This window comes from Vicia villosa, unplaced genomic scaffold (genome assembly GCF_029867415.1).
Source record: "Vicia villosa cultivar HV-30 ecotype Madison, WI unplaced genomic scaffold, Vvil1.0 ctg.000060F_1_1, whole genome shotgun sequence".
In the NCBI taxonomy this organism is placed as follows: Eukaryota; Viridiplantae; Streptophyta; class Magnoliopsida; order Fabales; family Fabaceae; genus Vicia; species Vicia villosa.
Window position 1 is genome coordinate 1,296,576 of NW_026704990.1, and position 25,881 is coordinate 1,322,456.

Below are 25,881 nucleotides of genomic sequence, written 5' to 3' on the forward strand. Positions count from 1 at the left end.
TTATAAATCAGGCCGGAGTAGTATACAATAAAATCAGCTCAAGATATTGCTAATCAGAAGGTATATCTTGTTCTCTTTCTTGTGAAAGCATTTCTCATGAAAATATTTGCTCTAGAAAACACTCGTGAACATCATATCTCTGTGATGGAATGCAAGTGCGGGAAAAATTCTCATATTTAGAACAGATAACTAATCAAAAGTTGGATAAGTTATTGAGTGTATGTGGAGAACAAAGGGTGTAAAACTAATCTGGATAACAACAAAGATTTGTTGTTCTCTAGTAATAAGAGCAAATATTTGTCAAAACTTGAATTTATTGTAACAATATATTTTAGGGTTAAATAAGTTTTTAGTCCCTATAAATATTGCACTTTTCACTTTTAGTCCTTACAAAAAATTTCGTCGAATTTTGGTCCTCACAAAATTTTCCGTCACGAATTTTGGTCCCTCCCGTTAAATTGCTCTAACGGAAGCTTATGTGGCATGCCACATGTCTCGCCACGTCAGGCAAAGCAGAATTAAAGAAAAAGAGGCTGATTGCAGGGGTTTCAAACCCCTTTTAAATAACTGAAAAAATAGCATATATCTAAAAAAAATAACCATGTATGTACAGAAACTTTATGATTTGGGAGCTCGTAAGGTTCTCGTAACGGGTACGGGACGAATAGGTTGTGTGCCTGCTAAGTTAGCCTTGAGAAGCAAAAATGGCGACTGTGACGTGGAGCTCGAGCGAGCCGCGGCTTTATATAATCCACAGCTTGTTGAAATGATTAAAGGACTCAATAGAGAGATTGGTTTTGATGCTTTCATTGCTGCTAATGCACATCAAATGGGCATGGATTTTATTAACAACCCTCAAGCTTATGGTATGTGAAGTAAACATAATTTTTTTCAGTAGTTATTAAATTTTCACTCGGACAAACTTTTTGGTGCATGTCATGGATCTCACCATCACCTCAAGTGTATCCTTTGTGAGCTGAAACTTGAGCTATGTTTCGCATAATGGAGACTTGCTATAATCCTGCAGCAATAAAAGAAAATAGATATTACAAGGATATATTTTCATACTATAACAACATTACATATATTATAAGGATATCCTTTCATACTAAAAAAACATTACCACTGCAGCTCCAAACATTACCACTGCAGCTCCAATAAAATTATCCTTTCACGGTTCTCCATGGTCCAAGTCACTGAGTTGAGGTAAGGAAGGTTTTCCTACAATTTCATTTTATAAATTATATCAAATAAATAAATTAAAGAAAATAGAATTTTACAATTCTAATTAACCAAAGCCCTTGTCAACTATATCTTCCCTTTCACAGTTCCTTATTATTTATATGATAAACTTGGTTATGTTTTTTAATTCCCCTTCATTGATCTTCCTTCTTCATTTCAGTGTTGTCCTCCATTTTTTCAGTTGAAGGTTATTGTGTTGTTTCTTTTTCTCGGTGACGGCAAGGGTTTCTCCGGTGGAGTAACGTGGAGGTTTATGTTTTTATTTGCAAAATAATTGGATAAATAAAATTGCCACATCAATTTTTGTTAATCCAACTTTTTCATTTTTCTATAACTATATTTAGAATCCGAAAGAATAAGCTTATTAAATAACTGGATGTAGTTAATATTCCTTTTCTTCAATTAAATACATGTAATTAAGAATATCCATATGACTTATTATATGATGATTCAAATGATTAATTTGTGTTCAGTATATTCAATTGAAAGCGGAACAATGATGCCTAGTAATATATGTTTGAATATACTGAATTATTTTTCTTTGAAGCTCTTTTGATGAATTTTTTATATACTCTTTACTTTTAATACTTGAAGTCTTCTGTCTCTGTGTTGGAAACTTGGAACATGTTGTGCATATACTTTCCATTATTATTTTGTTCATACGACTAGATTGGACCACTTTGTGTTTGAATTAGGTTGTATATTTTTGTTTTCTAAATTTATCTTCCTGGCCTACAACAATACTAATGAGCCCTTGATATTCAAATCATAACATTACTGCAGCTCATAAGGCTAAAGGATGGCTAAAACAAATAAAGCTCCTTAATTATGAAAAATTATTGTTTTTTAAGTTATTTAAAGGAGGTTTAAAACCCCCACAATCTGTCTCTTTTACTTTAATATTAACTTTAATTGACGTGGCGTGACACATGGCGTGCCACGTAAGCCTCCGTTAGTAGAATTTAACGGGAGGGACCAAAAATAAGGACGGAAAATATTATGAGGACCATTGTTTGAAGAAATTTTTTGTAGAGACTAAAATTGAAGTTTGCCATATTTATAGGGACCCCAAACATATTTAACCCTATATTTTAATATTATATGTAAACAATGTAATTTTTTTAATTAAAAAATTTATTCAGTTCGGTTTTAAGCTGAAACCGAAGAATATGTGAAAAGAAATAATTTTATTTTATTTTTTGTCATAATCGACAAAATATTAAAGTGTATTTATTGAATATTTATTAACCTTAAACAAATATTTATCGTTCATTTAATAAATATCACACAATATATATATATATATATATATATATATATATATATATATATATATATATATATATATATATATATATATATATATATATATTTTGTTAATATGCTTTAATAATCATGCAATACTAGATTGAAAAATAATATTATAACCCTGTAATTTAAAAAAGTCAGTGTGTATGTACTACACACTCCTTAGTTGTAAATTTAATTTATAAATAAAATTTGTACAAGTATAAGTACTTATGAATGCTAATTATGAATGCTAATTTAAAAGTTACTATATATGTTTATTATTTTAAATCAATTTTTTTTAATTATGAATGCTAATTTATTTATATAAAAAGATGAAAAGCTAATACTAAACGCAACTCTACACAAATTAGAAGAACTATATTATCATTAGGGAAATACTAATCGGACAATGGTCAAGTATTCCAAAATAGTAAATTGAAATATTAAACTTTTTATAAAATATTTTTTTTTTGGAATGTTTAACCATTGTCCTGAGAGCACTAGTTAGCAAGACCCTTGTTATTATTATTATTATTATTATTATTATTATTATTATTATTATTATTATTATTATTATTATTATTATTATTATTATTATTATTCTAACGTCCAGTTCAGTCCATTATTATTTTTACTATAATTAATGTCAATAATTGTTGAGTGTTGTTAGTATATTTTAGTTTTTTGAATGACGACAAGGCACACTAGAAAAATGCATGTTTGCGAGAATCGTGGTTCACGTGGTTGATTTTTTTTATCAAGAAAATCATATTAACAATAACATTAATTAATTGCATGGTGACTTGGTTGATAGTTTTGTTTTTGTAGGAAAAACAGGATAATAGTTTTTTTTTTTTTTTTGTGTGTGACGGATACTATGTTGATAGTTGATTTTATATCATATAGAGGAAAAGTTAATAGTTGACTTGAAACTTATATAACTTTGGGAAGTAACATTTAATAAACGTGGGTATTTGTCTCTAGTGAGCTATACATTTTTAAACGATAGCTACAATTACTTGTGACACTAAATTCAGAGGAATATTTTATCAGTGGCGTATTCCATTTATCAATTATTTTATAAAGTATTTTATGTGTACAACTATAAAGATTAATTTTTTGAGTCGAAAAAAACACAATGAATGACAAAATTGTTCTTTAAGATAATATAAATTAGTGCACATTCAAGGTTGAGTTCGAACGCAAAAAATTTTGATTAAGCTTGAAAAGATTTCTTATCATCATTTTCTTTTGAGTCTAGATATTTTATCATCTTTTATTCGTATAAAAAAATTATATTCATTTAAATTTTAAATTTAAATAAAAAGAATTAAAAAATCTTTATGTTTTTTATAGATTTTTTTTTATATTTACATGAAAAATATAGAAAAATTGCACTCGTATTTGTTTTGGTATAGGTCAAGACCCAATACGTCCATTTCTGGTAACATTAGACAATGACAACAACTTATCTATTAGAATTTTAGATCTACAAAGTAGTCACACTCTAATATCATAACAAATGACAAAGTGTCTAAGGAGGTTCTTGTAATTCAGAATCTTGAGATGGACCTGCCCTAGTAATATATTTTATCATAGTTGGCAAAATCATGATGAACATTAGATTGCACTCTAAGGGATCTTCTTACATCTATTCTCTAAGATAATTGTGACTATTCAAAAGGTATATAACCTTAAAACCCTAAAAATCCACTCTAAAAATGGATTGCAATTAGTCTCATGTACAAATTATTCTATAACCTAAAATCTCACACTTATGACCAAGATTGACTCGATCACAAAGAGTTTCTAAGTACACCCCAACCCCGAACAAAGCTAGAAGGTCGTTCCATAATCCGTCATCATATCCTTTGTCATCTACAACACTTGAAGAAGAAGGTCCTTATTAGATCATTTGGTGTCATATGCTGAAATCGTCTTCTGACATTTCCACGACTCCATCTAACCATGATCTGATGGTGAATCCCAAAAGCAAATGATCTATAACTAGAAAAAAACATCCAACCTCGCCCTACATATTGCTAACGAGGTTGTGTGGGTTAACAAAGAACCTTAATATGGGCTAAGTGCTTCGTCGTAACCCCATGGAGTTCCACCATTACTACAACAAACTATGGGTCTTCCCAAGGCAAAAAGGTTTCTAGAGTTCAAATGACAAACCACAAAACAAACAATTTTTAAGAGGCTTCTTCCTCTCAATCCAGAGGCAATTATATGTCATCGATCAATATAACGAGAGATTGATACAAGTCGGAAGTTCGAAAAATCTCCCTATGTAATGTCCATGAGACACATAAATATGAGCTTAAGCCAACTAGACATGGAAAATACTTTATTCAATGATAAAGTCAACGACCACCCCCTCCAATGGTTTCCACTCCCTCAAGAGCCATGAGTAATAAGCATGTTCTAGGAAAACCCAGGTCCCCATCATCACGAAGACAACCACCTTCAAAGTTCAGCAGGCACCATTGACACCATGACAAACGACATATATTTCAACACCATCATCATCTTTAGAAATATCTTGGGGGAAAAGAGGGTACCACAAGGAATATTGCTTTCACTCCTCGGATCAACGACAAATCCATCCGTATGAGTATGCAAAAACGTATAGGAACAAGATCATGCGATGGGACAACGAACCCTGATAACCACATTTAAATCGTGGACACCCTCCTCACTCTCCAGGGTGCCAATTGGCTATAGAAATGCAAGTTTCTCGTCCTTACGTTGAAGGAGGGATGAATAATGTGGTTTAAAGGTCTTAAAATTGATTATATCAACTCTAAGGGCGACTTGTAGAAATGCTTCATGACCCACTTAACTGAATCTTAGAGGCAACCAAAATTAATAGAGAGCCTGGGGGGATCAAGAAGAAGATGGACAAATAACTAAGATCCCACATTGACAAGTTTGACAAGGAAATTTCCCTAGTAAAAAACACAAATGAAAAAAAATGAAAAAGTATTTACTCAATTTGGGAATTTATAAAGGATCAAAGTTTGTAGAGGGTGTAAATATTAATGAGGCCAAAAACTTCAAGAGTTTGCTCGAGCAAAAAAAGTACATCTAGTATGAAAAGATGCTTGAGGTAAGCAAAGTTATCTATGAAAGATGAAGATTAACGATAACATAAACAATTAAATCATGTGAAGACAAAGATTGACAAGTGAATAGACACCTATTCACAAAAATGAAAGAACGAAAAGAAGATTCTGACAACCAGGGCCATCTTAAGCTTTCAGAGGTCATGTGTATATTATCCACTGTTTAAATTGGGAAACATAATAAGGCCATGTTTTTCTAAGGTTTAATATTGATAAATATTTTATGAGGTCCTATTTAACTACTGTTTAATCGTATTTGATTTTTATGCGATAGAAGACGACTTTGATGATAGTTGAGAACCATTTGTCTGTTTTTTCGCATCTCCGTGTCTTTATATGTGATGTTGACTTTCTAAATGTATGAATACAAGTAGTCTAAGAAAAATATTTAGAACAAAAAAGGAGATCAATTTTTATTGGTCAAAAGCACTATCTTTTTAATGAAAAAATAAGAGATTTTTTTCTTAAAAAAACACTTTTTTTTCATGCATTTAAAAATATATAATTTTTTTACAAAAAGAATTTTTAATATAATTTTTTTTATTAATTTTTTAGAAAATTTTACCAATAAAATATTTATAGCGCTTTTAAAAAAACACCCTCATTTATCTTCTTCATCAATTATTTGTTAAGAGTTGTGTTTTAAAAGTGAAATTCTTAAAATTCAAAGAAGTTACTTGAAAATTGAAATATACTGACAGATATACTGTCAATTAATCATAAATATTATTTAATTTAAAATATTTAATTTTATTTGAATATTTTTTAAAATAATAAAATTGAATAATTATAATAATTTGATGGTATAATTTTTTTTTACAATGCATAACAATTAAACTTAAATATAACACAATTGAATTTAAATAAACAATTAATTATTATTTACTATTAATATAAATATTTTTACACCGTATTCACCATCGCTAAATTTCTTAGGTGATGGTATAACATCCTTTTACACTTCATGTGATTGCTTTTCAATCTGTTTCTTTAAATAATCAATCATTAGATCTTGTAGATCTTTCGACCACCCAAAGTCAAACTAACAAGATTTCATTACTTAATAATGAAATATTTTTAAAAAGCCTTACAAGTTATTTAAAAGTTTATTGCAAAATAGATCCATAGATAAGTCAATATCTATATTCATAATAAAGTTGCGCATGCCTTTTTGTTTTTTTCTCAAAACTAAGAAACAATATTTTACAGTTTCCCTCCTACCTTCATCATACAAAATCTAAAAAACATTAACCTTTTTGTTTCAAATTTATAGAATTTTTGTCCTATACAAGTTTTCTAGATTATTCATGAGTAAATCTATTTTTTTTGGAAACATATTTTCAATTTATTTGTGGGTTTAAATTTAAATAATTATAGAAAAATAAAAATTAAAAGTACTGAATACAACGGTACTAGACAGCAGGGGAGGAGCCAAGGCCCAGCTAGTTCGGACAGGCGCCCGGGTTCAACCCTTATTTTCTTTGTACTGCTCCCAATTTAATAGTTGATTTTTAGACAAAATCAGGGGACAAAATTAGTAAAAATAGGGTGTGAAAATTAAAACAGATGAATAATCAATGGTGTAAAGTTTTTGCCCAGGCTATATAAAATTCCTGGCTCCGCCACTGCTAGACAGTACAGAACAATTGTGTTTGACAATGGTTCAATATATTGAATAACTTTTTCTCTATTTATTTGATATATCTATACATCATCAGAATAATACAACTTTTGATTTAATATTCTTTATTAATATATAAAATATTAATATTTATAAATTAAAATATTAAATAGTGAAAAAGAGGAAATAAATATTTGTTTTATTTTATTGTGTTTGATATGTTGTGTATCAGATAAAATAATATAACTTTTTATTTTAATATTTTTATTAATATATAAAATATTGATATTTATGATATAAAATAATGAGAAGGAGAAGAGAAAAGATTAAGAGAGAAAATTGTTTACTCTACTTTATTTGGTATATCTATACATTGGATAAAAATAATATAATTTTTATTTAATATAAAATATTAATATTATATTTGTGAATTAAAATATTAAATAATATGAGAGAGACAAATTAAAAATAGTATTTTTATATTTTTTTGATAATTTATTATGGAGATAAAATGTTGTTCCATTGTTTAGTGAGAGACAAAAATTCATATTTTTGTCTTCCTTGCCATATATTTTGTCATCAAACATGATAAAAAAAATTATCCTATTCCTAATTTTTTTTTAATAAATCAAAAGCACCCGTAAATTTTTAAATACACGGTCAACTAATCCATATCAGTGGTTAATCTGTGAGTAATATTTAGAAAATTCAATTTAAATCAAAGGTTAAACTGTAAATAATATTTATCAAAAATTTGTGTATAATTTTATCCGCGAAAATATAAATTTATTCACGAATAAACTGTGAGTATATATTCGAAAATTTCAAGAATACATTAAACAAGTTTATCCACAAACAAGTCGCAAATAAACTTTCAGAATATTTCTTTTACAAATAATCTGGTAATCAATTCAGAAAACTCATTTATCCGACAAACAATTTCACACAAAAAAAAAAAAATAGATTTATTCAAAAATAAATTGCGGATAGATTTTCAAAATAACCTTTTTTATAATAATTTGAAAAGCTTTTGCAGGATTGAAAAAACTCTAAATTTGAAAAAGTATAATCTTTTTTTTAGATTTAGTATAAATGAAAATAAAATATTAGAGGTATGGAGTAACAATTCTTTAAAAAAATAACCTTAACTAAAAAAATGCTCTTTCCATCTTATGGGTGTGCCTCAAATCTCTTAAAACCTAAAAGTATTCTGATTAGTGTCCGAATATGCATATTCACACGAACCTAAAATTACACAAACTCTCATAATTTAGTCACACATCCCATTTTTTTAAAATGTGGTACGAAGATGCATCTCCTTAAACTTTTTGAGGTGTTTGTGGAGACGCATCTCCATAAAACCCCATGAATTCATTTTAAGTTATTGGAAGCGTGTTTATTGCACATAATAGTGGATATTTTGGAGATGCATCTCCGAAAATCCTCTGAATGTTGTCTAGGCAACAAGATTGACCTAACTTTGTCATTTTGAGGCCAACTTATATTTAGGTCATTTTAGTCCATAAATTAGAAAACACATACATTGATTGATTCAAACATACTACACATACATTAAAAAAGTAAGACATTAAATAAGGTAAGTTCAAAATATACCGACCATACATAAATTGTTACGAAAATACAAAAAATAATACAACCAAACATAAACTATTGTGTGTCTAACCCTTAACTTCTCTGTATGTACTGCAAGGCATTCCACGCCTCGGCAATAATGCCTTCTATGAGAGCCAACTGGGGAATGCATTCCTCAAAAAGTCCTACCTCTATGCTCGATCTCACAATATCCACAATACGCCGACATATGCTGCGTACGTCATGGGTGTGGTCGCCCCGAGCCTCAAGTACCTCTTGATTATATGGACTAGGTGGTCATCCAGGAGCGTCAATTTTCATGATAGAATTGAAGCTACATATCCCTAGGGGAAGATTGTTGCATGCCCTTAACACATGCAGAGGGAACACCACTAATACAATTTTTTCTTAATTTTTTTTATCGCTTTCGTTTATTATCGTTTAATGAGCCTCTCTCATGATTGCACTTTTTGAATCAAGGTTGAAATTGATACATTATTCATTTTAGCATGCATAAATCAATGATTATATTTGAACTGGATCAAGATGCTCTTAGTCAATTGCATGAGTCGGTGCAATAAAAACTATATTTGTTTTTTACTCAAGTTAGGTGCAAAGAAAAAGCTCAAATTACTTTTAAAACCATGAAAAATTGAGATTTATTGTGTTTGATTCAAATAAATCAAATTAAACACACATTCTGATTCAAATCAAATTCAATAGGGGTGAACTAAAGATTTTTAAACAATTTGATTCGAATCAAGTTTTGATGCATGATTTGAATAAATCAATTTCTGGTCACCTCTGCTCAATTTTTTTCAAATCAAATTTTCCACATGATTTCGAATTAGAGCATTTTTCAACATTTTTCTTAAGGTCCTATTGAGCAAGATTTCGAATTAGAGCATTTTCAACATTTTTCTTAAGATCTTGTTGTAGTTGACTCGAATACAAATTCGTACATAATTCAAATCAAAGGGGTCTTTGATTCGAATCACACTTTGTTCTTGATTCGAGTCAAGCCTGAAATGGGTAAAAAATATGATTTCCTTTTATTCCACTCACTTTCTCATTTGACTAAAACCATGTATTATTCTTGATTTGAATGTAACCAACTTTTACCACTCATTTTTGTGCTTAGTCTCAAGCATATATAAAACCTTTTGCCAACATTTTTCATGTAATGTATTTCATAATCATTTTGTGATTTTCTGTGAATCAAATCTCTCTCATTTTGAAAAAGTTCAAAACCATTGTATTCAAATTTATTTCATCTTTAACCTTAATCTTGTTTTCAGATCTTGATAATGAGATATATGTGATTGATTAGGGGAGACGTTGTCTTGAAACTAATCGTTATTAAAGATTGGGTAAAGATTTTCAGGTCCTTTCAAGATTGAGGAGTTGTCATTGGTGCTAACGAATTTCAGTGTGAAAAGAAGGATGTTCTTCTCTCTAGATTGCCTTAGTAGTGATTGTTTGGAAGACATCAGATAAGGCAGAGTTCTTCTTAGATGTTCAGACAATCCATCGCCCAAGGAATATATAGAATCAAATGGTTGATTGCTACATATGAAGGCTTGAAGCATGTTGGTGATATTGGAAGATTCTTTAAGTGTTAATCGAGTAAAGATTGCGTAAAAGAGTTTGGCGTGAAGTTGTATACAAGTCAAGATCCAGATAGAAGATTTATTTTCTTCACCATTATTGTGGATTAGTGATAATATTAACTCTTGGAATATTTGTTAAAATAAAAGGAAATATGCAGGTTCTAATGGGAAACCATTGAAGAGTGCTCGTAGACTCACGCGAGGACGACATAGTCGAAGCACTATAAATTCTAGCAGTTGGAAATAAATGTCACTAGAAAGGGGGGATTGAATAGTGACCTCTTAAAAATTTAGTTTATGTGTGTGAGTAAGATATAATGAAATATAAGACTGGTAATAAAGAACACACAAAGGTTTATACTGGTTCACCAAAAGGGTTAGTCCAGTCCTCACACACAGTGAGATTTTCTTATATCTCACACTTTTATCCTTTAAAGGGGGATAAAAATGTTATGCTTTACACAACCTCAAAAGGCTTTTACAATCACTAAAGTTTCACTTTAGATTCTTCTTTTTCTTTGTTACAACCAAGATTTTATATCTCTTGAGGATATACAAAATATGTAGTGGATGATATGAAGATGATTCACTATTTGGCAGTGATAAGATTTCTTCCTTTTCTTATGAATAAGATAAGCTTTTTGACTTTGATTCAAAATGATATTAAGCTTGAATGTCAAAGTTGTTTTTCTTCTTTGCAAGAGGTGCTAGTTATATAGAAGCTTGTAGGAAAATATCCGTTTGAGTTCTGTTTGTACTTGCAAGGCATAGAAATATCTTTCTTAGGTGGATGTGTACTTTGAGGATATCAGAAGATAGTCCTTTGAGTAGATGAGCAATTTGCCTTAGCTGGATGTGTACTTTGAGGATACAGAAGATAGTCCTTTGAGTAGATGATCATTTTCTTTTGAATAAATGCACGTTGGCTTATTTTGATTGGATAGAATATGCTGTCATTTGAACCAAATGCTTTTGCCAATGTTTTGATAAGATCATGTTAAAGCTAAAACAAAATATATGATATCTAAACAATAAGAGGACCTGTAAGTGCACTTGTTAGAGGAATTAGAATAATTACATGTTGTCCTCAAAACTAAGAAGTGTTTCAACACTAGCCCCTCTCTCTCTCTCTCTCTCTCTCTCTCTCTCTCTCTCCCTCTTTTACTTTTGCATTTAAATGTCATAGTAGATTGCATGCCTAGGTTTTCAATTCTTAAAGTATTTTGTCGTTTATTCAATTGGTAGAGATTATTGATTAAGATTATGTTTTGTTGGGCTTGACACCTAATCGAAATTTCGTGGTGATTAAAATCTGAGAAACATGTTAAGTTTAGTATTCACACGTTTAATCATTGTATAATCACTTCTCGCAAACTACACACTTCCAATCACACCCAACCTCACAACGGTTGGTCAACCATGATGGTATCAATTTACCAACCGTAGTGAAATGTGTTTTCCGTAATAGTGCTTGGTGTTGTTCACTCATATACCTATGGACCACTAGAAGTACCTAGATATGGTGGGAAAAGTACTTCATCGCCTTTTTGGATGATTTCTCAAGGATGTTGTGGCTATCCCTAATCAAGGCCAAAAGTGAAGCCATGCAAATCTTCAAAGATTTCAAGGCAATGGTGGAAAAACAAAGTGGCAAACTGATCAAGATCTAGTGTCGATCACTTGGAGATCTTTGGTTTCTTGTGCTACAAGTATGTTCCTGATACCAAGAAAATAAATATCGAAGACAAGATCAAGCCAATAGCCCTTGTGGGCTATCATAACACATGAGCCTATAGGATATTTGATCCCTATACAAAACAAATAGCCATCAACAAAGATGTGATAGTCTCGTAGAATGAAGTAAAGGTTGTCAAGAACAATGTCATATTTTGGTAAAGAGATTCCTTCAGAGACAAGGAATTGATTATGATGAAGCCTTCTCACTAGTTGCAAGACATGAGACCATCAGATTGGTGATTGCTTTGACCTACTTCAGATCTTGGTCTCTTTTTCACCTTGATGTGAAGTCATCTTTTCTTAGTCACCCTTTAGAAGAAGAAGTGTTCATAGGCCTAGCTTCTGATTTTGTCATCATACGAAAGGAAAACCTAGTTTTCAAGTTACATAAAGCCTTGTATGACCTAAAATAGGCCCAAGAGCTTGAAATAGGAGGATTGATAAATTCTTCATTGAGGAAGGATTCCGAGAATGCGATTCTCAATATGGTGTATACATTAAAGACAAAGAAGGGAAAAATCTCTTGATCATTTGCCTTTATATGGATGATCTTCTTGTAATTGAGAGTTGTGATACTAAACCAGAACAATTCAAGGAAAAGATGAACAAGTATTTGAAATGACTAATCTGGAGAACTTAACTTATTTTCATGGCATGGAATTCCTACCTACCTCAAGTGAAATGATTTTTCACCAAGCTAAATATACAAAAGAGATCCTAACAAGAGTCAACATGTTTAAATGCGACACTGTAGTCACACCAGCTGAAACAAATATGAAATTAGTGAATTCAGATGAAGACAAAGAAAACATAATAGATGCTACCACATTCATGCAGTTGGTAGGTTCTTTGAGGTACTTGTATCAAAGCAGGCTAGACATTTGCTAGGCAGTTGGTTTAGTGAGAAGGTTCATGAGAAACCCTCTCAAACAACACAATAACACTGCAAAAAGAATAATGAGGTATATCAATGAAACACTTCATTATGGCCTATTATTCCTACAAGACAAAGGCGACAACAAACTCGAGCTGACTGGATTTTTTAATGCCTATTGGTGTGGAGACACGGTTGATCGGAGAAGCACAACTAGATACATCTTCAAATTATTAGGAGCACTTGTGTCATGATGCTCGAAGAAGCAACAAGTGTCAGCTTTATCCAATTGTGAAGCCGAATACGTTACAGGTGCTGCTGCAGCTTGTCAAGTAAATTGGCTCCAATCATTGTAGAATGTCTTGATGATCAAGATAGAAGAGCCAATCAAAACTGCAAATAAATAACAAGTCAACAATCAATCTAGCCAAAAATTCAATTTCACATGGCAAGAGCAAGCACATAGAAACCAAATTCCACTTTCTTAGAGATCAAATCACTAAAGGGAAGCTTGTAGTTTTGTATTGTCCAACAACAGAACAAGTGGTTGATGTTCTTACTAAGGTCATCAAAAGATTCCAATTCTTAAAGTTGAGAAGGGAACTTGGAGTCATAGCATTTGATAGCTTGAGTTAAGAAAGGATGTTGAGTGTAATTTAAACAATCAAAATGCTAGGTTGTTACTAAAGAAAGTTAGCTAATGTTGGTTAGTTTAGGTCTATGAAGCTTCGACACGCCAATCAGAAGACGAGTCTCCGCACCGAACACGTATCAGACGCCGACACACGTACGATACGTATCAGACATTTTTTTGAAGTGTCCAACAAGAAAAAAAAAGATACAACGGACATGGATACGACACACTATTTCAAATAATGGACACATTAACTTCTCAAATTCTAAAAACGTATTTTTACCTTTAATATTCCATTTCCTCACTATAAAAACCACTTGTATTTCTTGTTTGTTCATCTTCTCTATTTGTTTTCATCTTCTTTGTTTGTTTTCATCTTTGTCACATGTTGCTTAGCCTCACTCCAGTATTCCATCATCGCCACCGCTTGTATTTCACTCTTTCTCTTCCTATACGGATTCTTTTTCTTTCTTAATTAAAAGTAAGTACTCAATTTAAGTAATTTTTTTGGTTGATTGAGAGTACTAAGTTTAAATATACATAAATTTTAGTTTTCATTTTAGACTCTATAAATTGTGTTCATAAATTACATTATTTTATTAATATATAAAATTTATATAGCCGTGTCCGTGTCCTATATTTTTTATATTAGAGGTGTCCTCGTGTACATGTCCGTGTCTGTGTCCGAGTCCGGGCTTCATAAGTTTAGGTTGTTTTTAGTTTGTTATGAGTTGTTACTTGCTTTACAAGTAACACATGTTGTGTATATAAACAATCATCAAGTATAATGCAATCTAATCCTTCTCTCATTTCCAATAATCTTTCTCTTCTCTTTTTTTATTTTTCCCAACACAAGGAATGCAACTGATGCAATAGTTTTATATTGATGTAAATAAAAACATAATAACCATCAAACAAGCATACATACATAACAACATGACCATACATGATTTTTTTAGATGGAGATACTATTGGGAATGCCTCTACAAGTCAATCCTTCTTCACTAGAAGGATAAAGCAAAGTATAAGGCATCTTCACAGGCCCATACCTGTTTCTCAATGACTCATCATTGTTCCTTTGAGTGAGTTTTTGCTCTATTTCAGCCAACTTCCTTCCAAATCTCTTGAAAGCCTCTAATGGTTGTGAATCAGAAGTCCAAAGATCGCCTTCAATTCTCTCTCCAAGGTATTGTTCATCGGAAGCATGTCTTGACAAAATCTCTATAATGGTTAAATCAGTAAGAGTATCATTCTTTGGTGTGATTGTCCTCAGAAATGACTTTTGGTAGTTTTTACAAAGCTCGTCATACTCAGGGGTTCCTTTCTCAGGCATTAACCTTCTAGTCTTCGTTGGCCGGTTAAGGATGTATCCTCCATACGGATATTGTCCAAAATTAACAGCTGCATGAAGTGCTGAAGCTATCCATATGAGGATGGCACAAGCTTCAATCAACTCCTTACGAGTTTGCATCTTAAACCACCATGTTGCATTCTTCAAATCACCATGACCCACTTCTACAAGTTCTTTCCAGAATGCTTGGAGTTCAGAATCTTGAACAATAGTTGCATCGGACTTGTAGTAGAAATTCACATATTCTTCAACCCATGACTTAATAGCAGCCCATATTTCTAGTCCATCAGCAGCATAAGGGTAGTCCTCTATCAGAAGGCGAAGACCGTGCGGAGAAGTTGCATCCTCAACCGCCATTCCTCTAGATTACAAGTAAGGAAGATATCATTAACATCAAAATAAAAACAATTGAGATTGAAACCAATATATTTTTAACCAAGATGAAGATGTAATGTTTTGTAGGGTTACCTTTTGAGTAGATCATGAGGCAGTCCTTGTTCTGTGAAAACCCAATCTTTGTATACTACAGAAGAAAATTCTATAGAATAACTTCCCAACAAGAATGTCGATTCAATAATACCTTCTGCATTTACCAAGATACTCCTTGCAAGTGAATTTATGTTCATTGTGTCGCGATAGTGTGGAAGTAACAGTTTATGAATAGGATGAACCACACTAAGATGTCTGTTAGTTGCTATGATGAATGGCTCAACAACAGCATGAGTGTTCAACCTGTCACACATGTAGATAGATATTCATGAATCATTACTCATATACAGATAAATCATGGTTGATTGTATAAACAGCGTTAACGAAATTCATACCAATGGCTGACAAGTTGGTGATAACATGAGTCATTTACAACAACATAAGCTTTAGCGAGGAGCCAAATTGAAGCTTCAACACCTTCAGTTGCAGGTAAGTAAACTTTACTGATTGGACCAAAACTATCAGCCTGTGGATGTGGGCTACTTAGCTCAATGGCCAGTGGCTTCAAAGTTCCATCATTTTGCAAGAAAAGGATTGTTCTAGTAGCATATGCTTTTGTGTCAGTTGCATTTATTTTCCTCAAATATGGAAATAATGGATCATGGTGATCAAGTATATACAATCTGTTGGTTTGGATAGCCTATTTAAAATTAAAATAATATAATTCAGTAATTGTAATTGTTTGAATAAAAATGAACTAGTTTGGCAAAACAGTATTGATGTTAAATTTGTTTCATTACTTGTTCAACTGTGACACCGGACATGTTTGGTTGTAAATGTTCTTTGGTTACTTTGCTGGTATTATCACCAAAGAGTTGTCTATCTAGCTTGCTCTTAGGTGGAAACTCCTACATGGAATATAGCAAACAATACTGAGTTTAACAACTGAAAATATGATATGAAAAATGGACAGAAATTTCTTAATTAAATACTTGTGTGAGAATAACAATTGCTAAACTATTAAGCTTACTTGAAGTCTTTTGATGATATGTGGATTCACACCGGCTATCATCTCCCTCGTAAATTCTTCATCTGTCATCCATCCAGACTGATTCACTGCTCAAAATAAGATCAGTACAAAAAATTCTCTAAGAATCTTTTCATATTTTGTAGGAAATTAAACTACATTACTAGGGCTAAAAGTGTTTTTCTAATGATACCTTGAATCACTTTAGGTGGTGGAAACTTAAGAGGTGCTTCACCATCTGTTCTGAGAAGTTCCTTGAATAATGGTATAGGGCTAAGTTTACTAAGAGCATTAGTAGGCAATTTAATTCCACCCTCATAGAAAGTACGAACTTCATCGAATGTATTAAACTCTGGCCGATTGAACTGTAATGATAGTGCAGATTGTAACTGAGGTATGACATTTTGAGACACCGACTTGAGTACGTAAACAAGAAAGTCCGAAGACTTCAAGTGACCAAATGATTCATCTCTTGGAAGGTAAACAAAGTCGCTCCGACTCTCACTTTTCGCATCTGTTCATACACAACAGAAAAATAAGCATTAGCAGCAAGAATGACTTAAAAATTAAGGAAAGATAGAATACAAAGTTTATAACCTTTCTTAGCTGGTTTTCTTCCGGTTCTCCCCCTTCGAGGATAAGGCAAAGTGCTCGATCCTCCAATAACAGGACGAGCCAAACTAGCTTTTTTGTCAGGAGCTCCCAAATCGTTATAGACATCATAATCATATATTCTATCCCATTCTTTACGCTCTCCCATTCCATCTCCTCTTAAAGTCCTCAGTTCTTCTTGTCTATAGTACAATAGCGGAGACGGTGTTTCACTTGGAAGATACGTCTATATTTGTATATTTAACTGTGTCAGATTCTTGGAAATGTAATTTACACTTAGATAAATATGATACTTTTTTTACCTTGTTAGCGAAGAAGATGCGTTCGGTTTTATATTTCGTAGTATTGTAAATCCATGAGTTGCAAACAAAGTGGATGGTTCCATGGTTAGGAATATCTTCAAGTGTCAAACTCACAAGAAAAAATTCTCCTAGCATGAAATTCTCAATATAAAATGCTCCTGGAATTCCCATCTCACTATCCCATTTGAAATGAACATTAAATGCACATTGTCCAGCTCCTAAAATTGGTAGTGAAGTAACAATACCTTCAAGAAACGTTCTCTTTCCCACTTTCCCTTTTCCACTTTCTACAAATATGTCACAAATTAGTCCAAAAATGTTGAGAAATCTATGAAAAGAGGTTAAGAAGTAATTAGCTATACATACCATCAGCACTAGTTGCACTAATCAACCTGAGAGCCACTGAGCAGCCTAAGGTTGAAGTGTAAGTATCCAATATTGAGCCAGCAATACCATTAGCAGCTTTGAAACCACTTTTGATTAAACTAGTGACACTTTGAAGTGAAGTGAGTGCGTTTATGTCCAAAACATTCTTGTGCATCAACACAACTGTCCCCTTCACCTTTTGGCTTCTCTTAAATCTACCACTCGCTATTGAAAACATGTTTGCAGCTTCTCCAACAATCTTGTCAACCACTTTCTGCTCTTCTGGCAACTGAAAGAAAAGCTATTCTATTTTTTTTCTTCACATTGTGACTTCTTATATAGCAAGTCTTGAACAGTTACTGAAAACTACAATTTAAATGCATGTCCACTTGATGCTAAGATTCCTATAAATTATGATAATATCACGTAAATATTTCTTTGGAACACGCTTTGAACGCGTTAAAATAGTACAATCTTCTCTCTCATATTTCTCAAAACTCATGTGTGTAAGTGTTGTTACTGTCTTATGAAATGTTTGTACTTGGGAGGAAGTTTTCCCATAAATAAAAGTGGATAATATTTATTACTATTATTGCATGGTAGGTTAAATTCAATAAAGTTTGGGAAGACCTAAATATAGAAGTCTTTTTGTATGGTTTAAAACTTAGGATATGATTGGTTAATGCAATAATTATTTTACACTGAATGCTACTACCAGTAACTTTGTAAAAGCTATACTATTAAGTGTGTATATCCACCACTACAGTACTTGTATTAAAATACATTTGCAGATCATCATGAGATCTTCCACCAGCTAAAGTGTGAATGGGAGTCCTTAGATCACCCTCAAGCATTGACCTGTGATTCCTTCAAGACTTTGCAGCGTTGTAGTTATTGAGTTGCTTATTAGTTAAGTTTAATTATTTGACTTATTTCTATTAATTTGTTAAAAAAGTATGAATTATGGTCTTGTAAATTATTGCAGCATGCAATATCGCGCTAATTGTTTTAAATTGCGGTCGCTGATGCAGTTGTAGCTGCTGCGATGCGATTGTAGTCATTGTGGTTGCGTTCACAATAAGTATGACTTATTACTATTAATTTGTTGAGTATGAACTATGGTCTTAATTATAAATTAATGCAGCATGCAATATTACTATCATGGTTTTAAATTGTAGTTGCAGCCGCGGTAGCAGTTGCGATTGTGGTTGCTGCGATGTGTATTATAGTTGTTGCATCGTGAAATACTAAATTTATGATGAGCTCCCTCTCTTTTCATTCTCTTAATATATATTCACTCATAATAATACATGCTTTTTAACTGTATATGCCATTATTCACATCACAATATAAATTTTTTTTGTTCAAAAAAAAAAATATATATATAAATTTTCACTCAACTACTTTTTACCTTGCCAACCAATTCTCCTCTTCCATGTCAGCTATCCATCAATAGCATTTACAGTCCTATAGATAAGATGCAATCAACTAACCCATAACAGTTACACACCTAGTTAAGACACTAAACCAAAATATACTATAACATAGCCACAAAATAAATATAGCATTACATTTTTAAATATTTTATAATTTCTTTTTGAAAAGTAAGAGTCAACCTTTAAACATTTTTAAAAGATTAGATAGAACCTCATGTTTAATTAATTTAAAAATATTATAAAAAATCTTACTTTTGTAGGGCCTATATTGTTTGGATATTGTTTCCAACCAAAAACAAATTGCAACAAGCAATTGTCAAGTCTTTGATGCATTGAATGCATGCTTGTATTGAGAGGGACATAGCTTGGCTCTATGCAGAATGTTTGAAAGCTTGACATCAAGTTCCACATCTTGGATGCATGACTTTTGATGGAAGTGGAGTGCATGATTTAGCAGCACAGAAGAAGTTAACATTATTTAGGAGGTGGCTAAGTATAAAGAAAATAATTAAAACAAGTACACTAAACTTAATCAGTAAGAAAAAAAAACTCAATAATATATATTTAGTTACATAAAATACTCTCTATATTCTATTATAAGCAAAAATGTATTTCTTTTACTACAATAAATTTCTTGAATTGTGGCGGTAAAATTATGGCGTTTAAACCGCATCAACTTATGGTTGATTATGACTGTTTGAATCATATTTAACCGCCTTGGCATTTAAACCGATTGAGAGTTTTTTTAATGGTTGCAGGACCTTATTTATTGTTCCTTAGTCGGTAAGATTATAAGTTATGTTTCATCTAATAAAGCATTGTGACGTTGCCTGGATGAAGATCAAGCGTCTCTCTGGCCGTCCGATGAAGATCAAACAATTATGATTTAAAATTAGTTTTTTTTTAATTATAAAATAATAAACAAAATTAGTTTTTATGGTCCATATGGTTAACAACAAACAACTACTAATACTTCAACCATGTCACATGGATAATACATACAATCATAATAAATTAAAATAAAACACAACAGCAAACAGACAGATAAATAAAAAACAACATGATCACCTTAACGAGGAGTTTGATTACTCCTCATATTTTATTCAGAACAACAACACACCAAATCATATCAATCTCTTTAGATGGAGATACTATTGGGAATGCCTCTGCAAGTCAATCCTTCCTCACTAGAAGGATAAAGCAAAGTATATGGCATCTTCACAGGCCCATATCGATTCCTTAACGACTCATCGTTGTTCCTTTCAACAAGCTTTTGTTCAATTTCAGCCAACTTCCTTCCAAACCTCTTGAATGCCTCTAATGGTAGTGAATCAGAAGTCCAAAGCTCACCTTCATTTCTCTGTCCAAGATACTGCTCATCCGAAGCATGCCTTGATAAGACCTCTAAGATTGTTAGGTCAGTAAGAGCATCTTTTTTTGGCGTGATTGTTTTCAAATACGCCTTCTGAAAGTTCTTAGAAAGCTCATCATATTCCGCAGACCCTTTTTCAGGCATTAATCTCCGGCTTTTAGTTGGTCGATTAAGAATGTATCCTCCATATGGATATTGTCCAAAATTAACAGCTGCATGAAGTGCTGAAGCAATCCATATGAGGATGGTGCATGCTTCAATCAACTCATTACGAGTTTGCATCTTGAACCACCATGTAGCATCCTTCAAATCACCATGACCTACTTCTACAACTTCTCTCCAAAAGGCTTGGAGTTCATAATCTTGCGCAACAGCAGCATCTGACTTGTAGTAGAAGTTAACATATTCTTCAACCCATGACTTAATAGCAGCCCATATCTCTAGTCCATCAGAAGCATAAGGGTAGTCCTCTATCAGAAGACGAAGACCGTGCGGAGAAGTTGGATCCTCAACAGCCACTCCCCTATATAACAAGAAATATATCATGATCAATAATATAAAAATACAATTAATGGGGGGCCTTAACTGCAAATGTTTGATATATATTTTTGTAGGGTTACCTTTTGAGTAGATCATGAGGCAATCCTTGCTCATTGAAAACCCAATCTTTGTATACAAAAGAAGACATTTCCACAGAATATGCACCACCCAAGAATGTTGATTCTATAATACCCTCAGCATTGACCAACACATTTCTAGCAAGTGCATTGATGTTCATTGTGTCACGGTAATGTGGAAGTAAAAGTTTATGAATTGGGTGAACCACACTAAGATGCCTATTTGTCGCTATGATGAATGGCTCAACAACAGCGTGAGTGTTCAACCTGTCAAACATGTAGATATTCATAAAATTAATCATATAGATAGATAAAATATATGTGATTTCATAAACATGATTAATGAAATTAATACCAATGGCTACAAAGTTGATGATATGTGGCGTCGTTTACAACAACGAAAGCCTTGGCGAGGAACCAAATTGAAGCTTCAACACCTTCTTTTGCAGGCAAGTAAACTTTACTAACAGGACCAAAACTATCAGCTTGAGGATGTGGCTTACTTAGCTCAATGGCCAATGGCTTCAAAGTTCCATCATTTTGTAAGAAAACAATGGTTCTAGTAGCATATGTCTTTGTATCAGTTTCGTTTATTTTCCTTAAAAATCGATATATTGGGTCGTGGTGATCAAGTATGTAAAGTTTGTTGTTTTGGATAGCCTGTTCAACAAATATTATTTGAATAAAAATTAACCACTCTTAACAAAATTATTTGTTCATATTTCATAGTAATAATATGTGAAATCATGTCGTTACTTGTTCTACAGTGACTCCTCCCATGTTTGTTTCCAAGTGTTCTTTGGTTATAGTGCTGGTATTATCACCATAGAGTTGGCTATCTAGCTTGCTTTTTGGTGGAAACTCCTATATTAAATTTTGCAAGCAAAAATCAGGTTTAACTGATGAAAATATAGCATGAAATAAAAAAGGACAAAATATTCATATTCATAGTTTAGATTCTGTGTTTTCATAGAAGCTGTTAAACTATTAAGTTTACTTGAAGCCTTTTGATGATGTGTGGATTCACACCAGCGATCATCTCCCTTGCAAATTCTTCATCGGTCATCCATGCAGACTGATTCACTGCTCAAAATAAGAGTGTTTTGCAAAAATTAGTAAGATTTCTTTCGTACTATTCTCTCCCGTCCTTTTTACAACAAACAATTCATGTGTTATATTCATTATCAGATCGATGAATTTAAAAAATGAATTGTTTCTTATAAAAATGACCAGAGAGAATATATAATATGAAAATATATTGTTCGGATAAAAGTGTATTGCTACTAGATATATACCTTGAATCACTTTAGGTGGTGGAAACTTAAGGGCCGATTCACCATCAGTTCGAAAGATTTCTTTGAAAAACGGTATAGGGCTAAGTTTGCTAAGTATACCAGTAGGTAATTTAAATCCACCCTCATGTAATGAACGAATTTCATCAAAGGTATTAAACTCAGGATTATTGAGTTGTAACGTAACTATAGATCTCAGTTGAGGAACGAAATTTTGAGATGCTGACTTGAGTATGTAAACAAGAAAGTCTGAAGACTTCAAATGACCAAATGATTCATCTCTTGGAATGTAAAAAAAGTCGCTCCGTCTCTCACTTTTCGGATCTAATCACATATAAAAAATACTTTAGAATCATAAACATATTTTAGTACCATGTCATTCATTTATTTGTTATGATAGCACAAAAAGTTTATTACCTTTCTTAGATGGTTTTCTACCAGTTCTCCCCCTTCTAGGGTAAGGCATGTTGCTAGATCCTCCAATAACCGGACGAGCTAAGCTAGCTTTCTTGTCAGGATTACCCAAATCATTGTATACATCATAATCATAGATCCTTTCATATTCTACGCGCTCTCCTGTTCCATCTCCTCTTAAAGTCTTTAATTCTTCTTGTCTATAGTACACCAATGGAGCCGGTGTTTCACTTGGAAGATATGTCTATATATTTATTCATTCGAAGTTGTCAGATTTTATAATCACTAATATAATCAAGATTATATAGAAATAGCAGACAAATAATATAAACATGATTTTTTTTTTGTTACCTTGTTTGCGAAGAAAATGCGTTCGGTTTTATACTTTGAATGGTTATAAATCCATGAGTTGCAAACAAAGTTGATAGTTCCATGATTGGGAATATCTTCAAGTGTCAAACTTACAAGAAAGAATTCTCCTTGCATATTGCTCTCAACATAAACTGCTCCCGGAATCCCCATCTCACTATCCCATTCAAAATGAATATCAAATGCAGACTGTCCAGCTCCCAATATTGGTATGGAAGTAACAAGACCTTCTAGAAATGTTTCCTTCCCCACTTTCCCTTTTCCACTTCCTACAAATTTTTTGTCTTAACAAATCATTATAATGTAACAACAAATACAAAAACAATAGGTATATCTTATTATATTACACGTCTGTGCGGATTAAAAAGAGCAGAGAGACAGACACGTGAGTGCCTGTCTGGACGCTAGTGTAAATAGTAAGAAAAGTGAAGATGTTATTACCATCTGTAGCGGTAGCACTGATCAATCTGAAAGCGACGGAACGGCCCCAACCTGAAGTATAAGTGTCTATTAAAGAGTTTGTAATGCCACCAGCAACTTTGAGTCCACCTTTGATTAAACCACTGGTGCTTGTAGCTGAAGTAAGATCATTAATGTCCAAAACATTCTTTTGCATCAACAGAACTGTTCCCTTCACCTTCTGGTCTCTCTTGATCCAACTTTTCACTCCTGCATACATCTTTGCTGCTTACAATTATTTCTGAATTTTTTTGAAAGAAGAGTTTGTGGTTTGCAAGCTTCAACCTTGTCATTATTTATAGGGCAAATATTCTGATCCAAAAAAGTTTTTTTGTTTGAAATTATTAATTATTAATTACTAACATCATATAAATATTATTAGGATTAAGCTTGCAGTTTTCGTGGTATATAAAATATATGATAATTTATGCCCTAAGTCAACAGAAATATAATGTATGCTTTGCATAATTCTATGTGCCAGCTTTGATGTAATGAGAAATGGATCAGTTGAGGTATTTTAAATTGCATTCTTAGTAAACTAACAAAAATATTCTTTATGAAGTAGTCTTTTTTTGTTTTGTTTAAGGACACAATTTAAACTATTTTTTATTTTTTTGTTTATAAATCAGATATTATCTGTAAATTAGATATTACTTTTATATACTAATTTTTTGAGTTAAAAGAAAATTTAGATGAACATCAAAGTTATCAAAGTTTTTTTTAGAAGATTTAACTGTTGTATTTTTGAAATTGGACTCGAACGATTAGATAACATTTTTTATATATGTTTTTTTGTATGATTTTTTATTTAAGAAATATATTTTTTATTTGACATGATATTTTGAAAAAACTATAATATTTACGGAAATCAATGATAGTTAACTTAATATCTATTTAAAAAATATTTTAAAAAATGTAGTTTTTTGAATGGAAAAAAATTGTAATTAAGTTTTGTTTGTGTTTGAACATAATTTTGTTTCAGTAATATATTAGTATGAATGGCTTTTTATGTGAATGTAAAAGGATTTGTTATAAGCCTTTAAAATTTAAAGATACTAACATGAATTGTTTGGCTAAGGTTATTACGGGCCGGAGTTGTCGTTGAAGGATTTAGAAGGTTTTCCTTTTATTTTGAATAAGGTGAATTGTTTGGCTAAGAGATCTGTGATGGCGGTAATCTGGTTGGCTTCAATTTGGTGTATATGGTTGAGACGTAACGCCATAATCTTCAAGGAAGACAACTTTAGTTTCACCGAAGTCTATTCGAATATTGTCGCTTTGTCTTGGTGTTGGATTAGATCTTACTTTAAAATAGCGGCTTGTTGTAATTTCTATTCTTGGAATACTTCTCCTCTTCTTTGTGTGGAGAAATAATTTTCTGTTTTGTATTGGGTAGAGCATCCCTTTTGCTCTTTTAATACCATTGCTTATTTAAAAAAAAAAAAACATGACTCTTTGTTTTTCCTATTCGTTACAAAAATAAAATATGTGAATAATCTTTAATTTCTTCAACGACAGCAACTACTGGGAATTGGGAATCAGATTATAATGAATATAACAAAATTATCTTTATCCATGACATTTGGAAACTAAATAAAAAAATACCTTCACAAGTGACATTGACATGTGCCTTCAATTTGCAACAACTAAAAAAAACTTAAATGAAATTTTAATCTCTACTTTTATCAATTTTTAAATTTTAATGCTTAAATTTTTAATTTCACAATTTTAATCTATTCATTTTTAAAAATGATGAAAACAGACATAATACTTAACTCAAAAGTGATGTGGTATTTTTTCAAGTTATTAAAATAAATTATTAATACATTTAATTAAAATGTTGATGTAGTGACACCATCAATCCCAATCAAAGCATTAGGTTCTTATTTAAATATTAAAAAAATAGAATTATCATATTGAACGGTCTACTTATATTATATTTAAGTATATAATAAAGTTTATACAAAAATAAAAGGCAAACAGACAATAAATTGTACCGCTATTTTTTTTAGGGTTTAGGGTTTAGGGTTTAGGGTAAAAAATTCACTACTTCTAGTGTTAAAAAATCAATGGTATCAAGACAAATGGTATGAAGACATGTTG

General features: G+C 31.8%; 2 protein-coding genes across 2 annotated transcripts; both read right to left on the reverse strand.

The window, feature by feature from the left end:
- Nucleotides 1-14,677: 14,677 nt before the first annotated feature.
- On the reverse strand, nucleotides 14,678-18,091 carry LOC131623270 (linoleate 9S-lipoxygenase-like). Its single transcript, XM_058894268.1, has 9 exons — nucleotides 17,820-18,091; nucleotides 17,454-17,740; nucleotides 17,137-17,377; nucleotides 16,733-17,053; nucleotides 16,543-16,628; nucleotides 16,313-16,420; nucleotides 15,908-16,212; nucleotides 15,552-15,815; nucleotides 14,678-15,444 (listed from the first exon to the last, which is right to left on the reverse strand). Exons 1-9 carry the CDS (start codon nucleotides 18,055-18,057, stop codon nucleotides 14,688-14,690), a joined length of 2,607 nt encoding a protein of 868 aa, XP_058750251.1. The 5' UTR covers nucleotides 18,058-18,091; the 3' UTR covers nucleotides 14,678-14,687.
- Nucleotides 18,092-20,177: 2,086 nt separating this feature from the next.
- LOC131623271 (linoleate 9S-lipoxygenase-like) lies at nucleotides 20,178-24,027 on the reverse strand. Its single transcript, XM_058894269.1, has 9 exons — nucleotides 23,761-24,027; nucleotides 23,302-23,588; nucleotides 22,954-23,194; nucleotides 22,540-22,860; nucleotides 22,242-22,327; nucleotides 22,001-22,108; nucleotides 21,600-21,904; nucleotides 21,248-21,511; nucleotides 20,178-21,150 (listed from the first exon to the last, which is right to left on the reverse strand). The coding sequence occupies exons 1-9, from the start codon at nucleotides 23,996-23,998 to the stop codon at nucleotides 20,394-20,396; spliced, it is 2,607 nt and encodes an 868-aa protein (XP_058750252.1). The 5' UTR covers nucleotides 23,999-24,027; the 3' UTR covers nucleotides 20,178-20,393.
- Nucleotides 24,028-25,881: the final 1,854 nt, after the last annotated feature.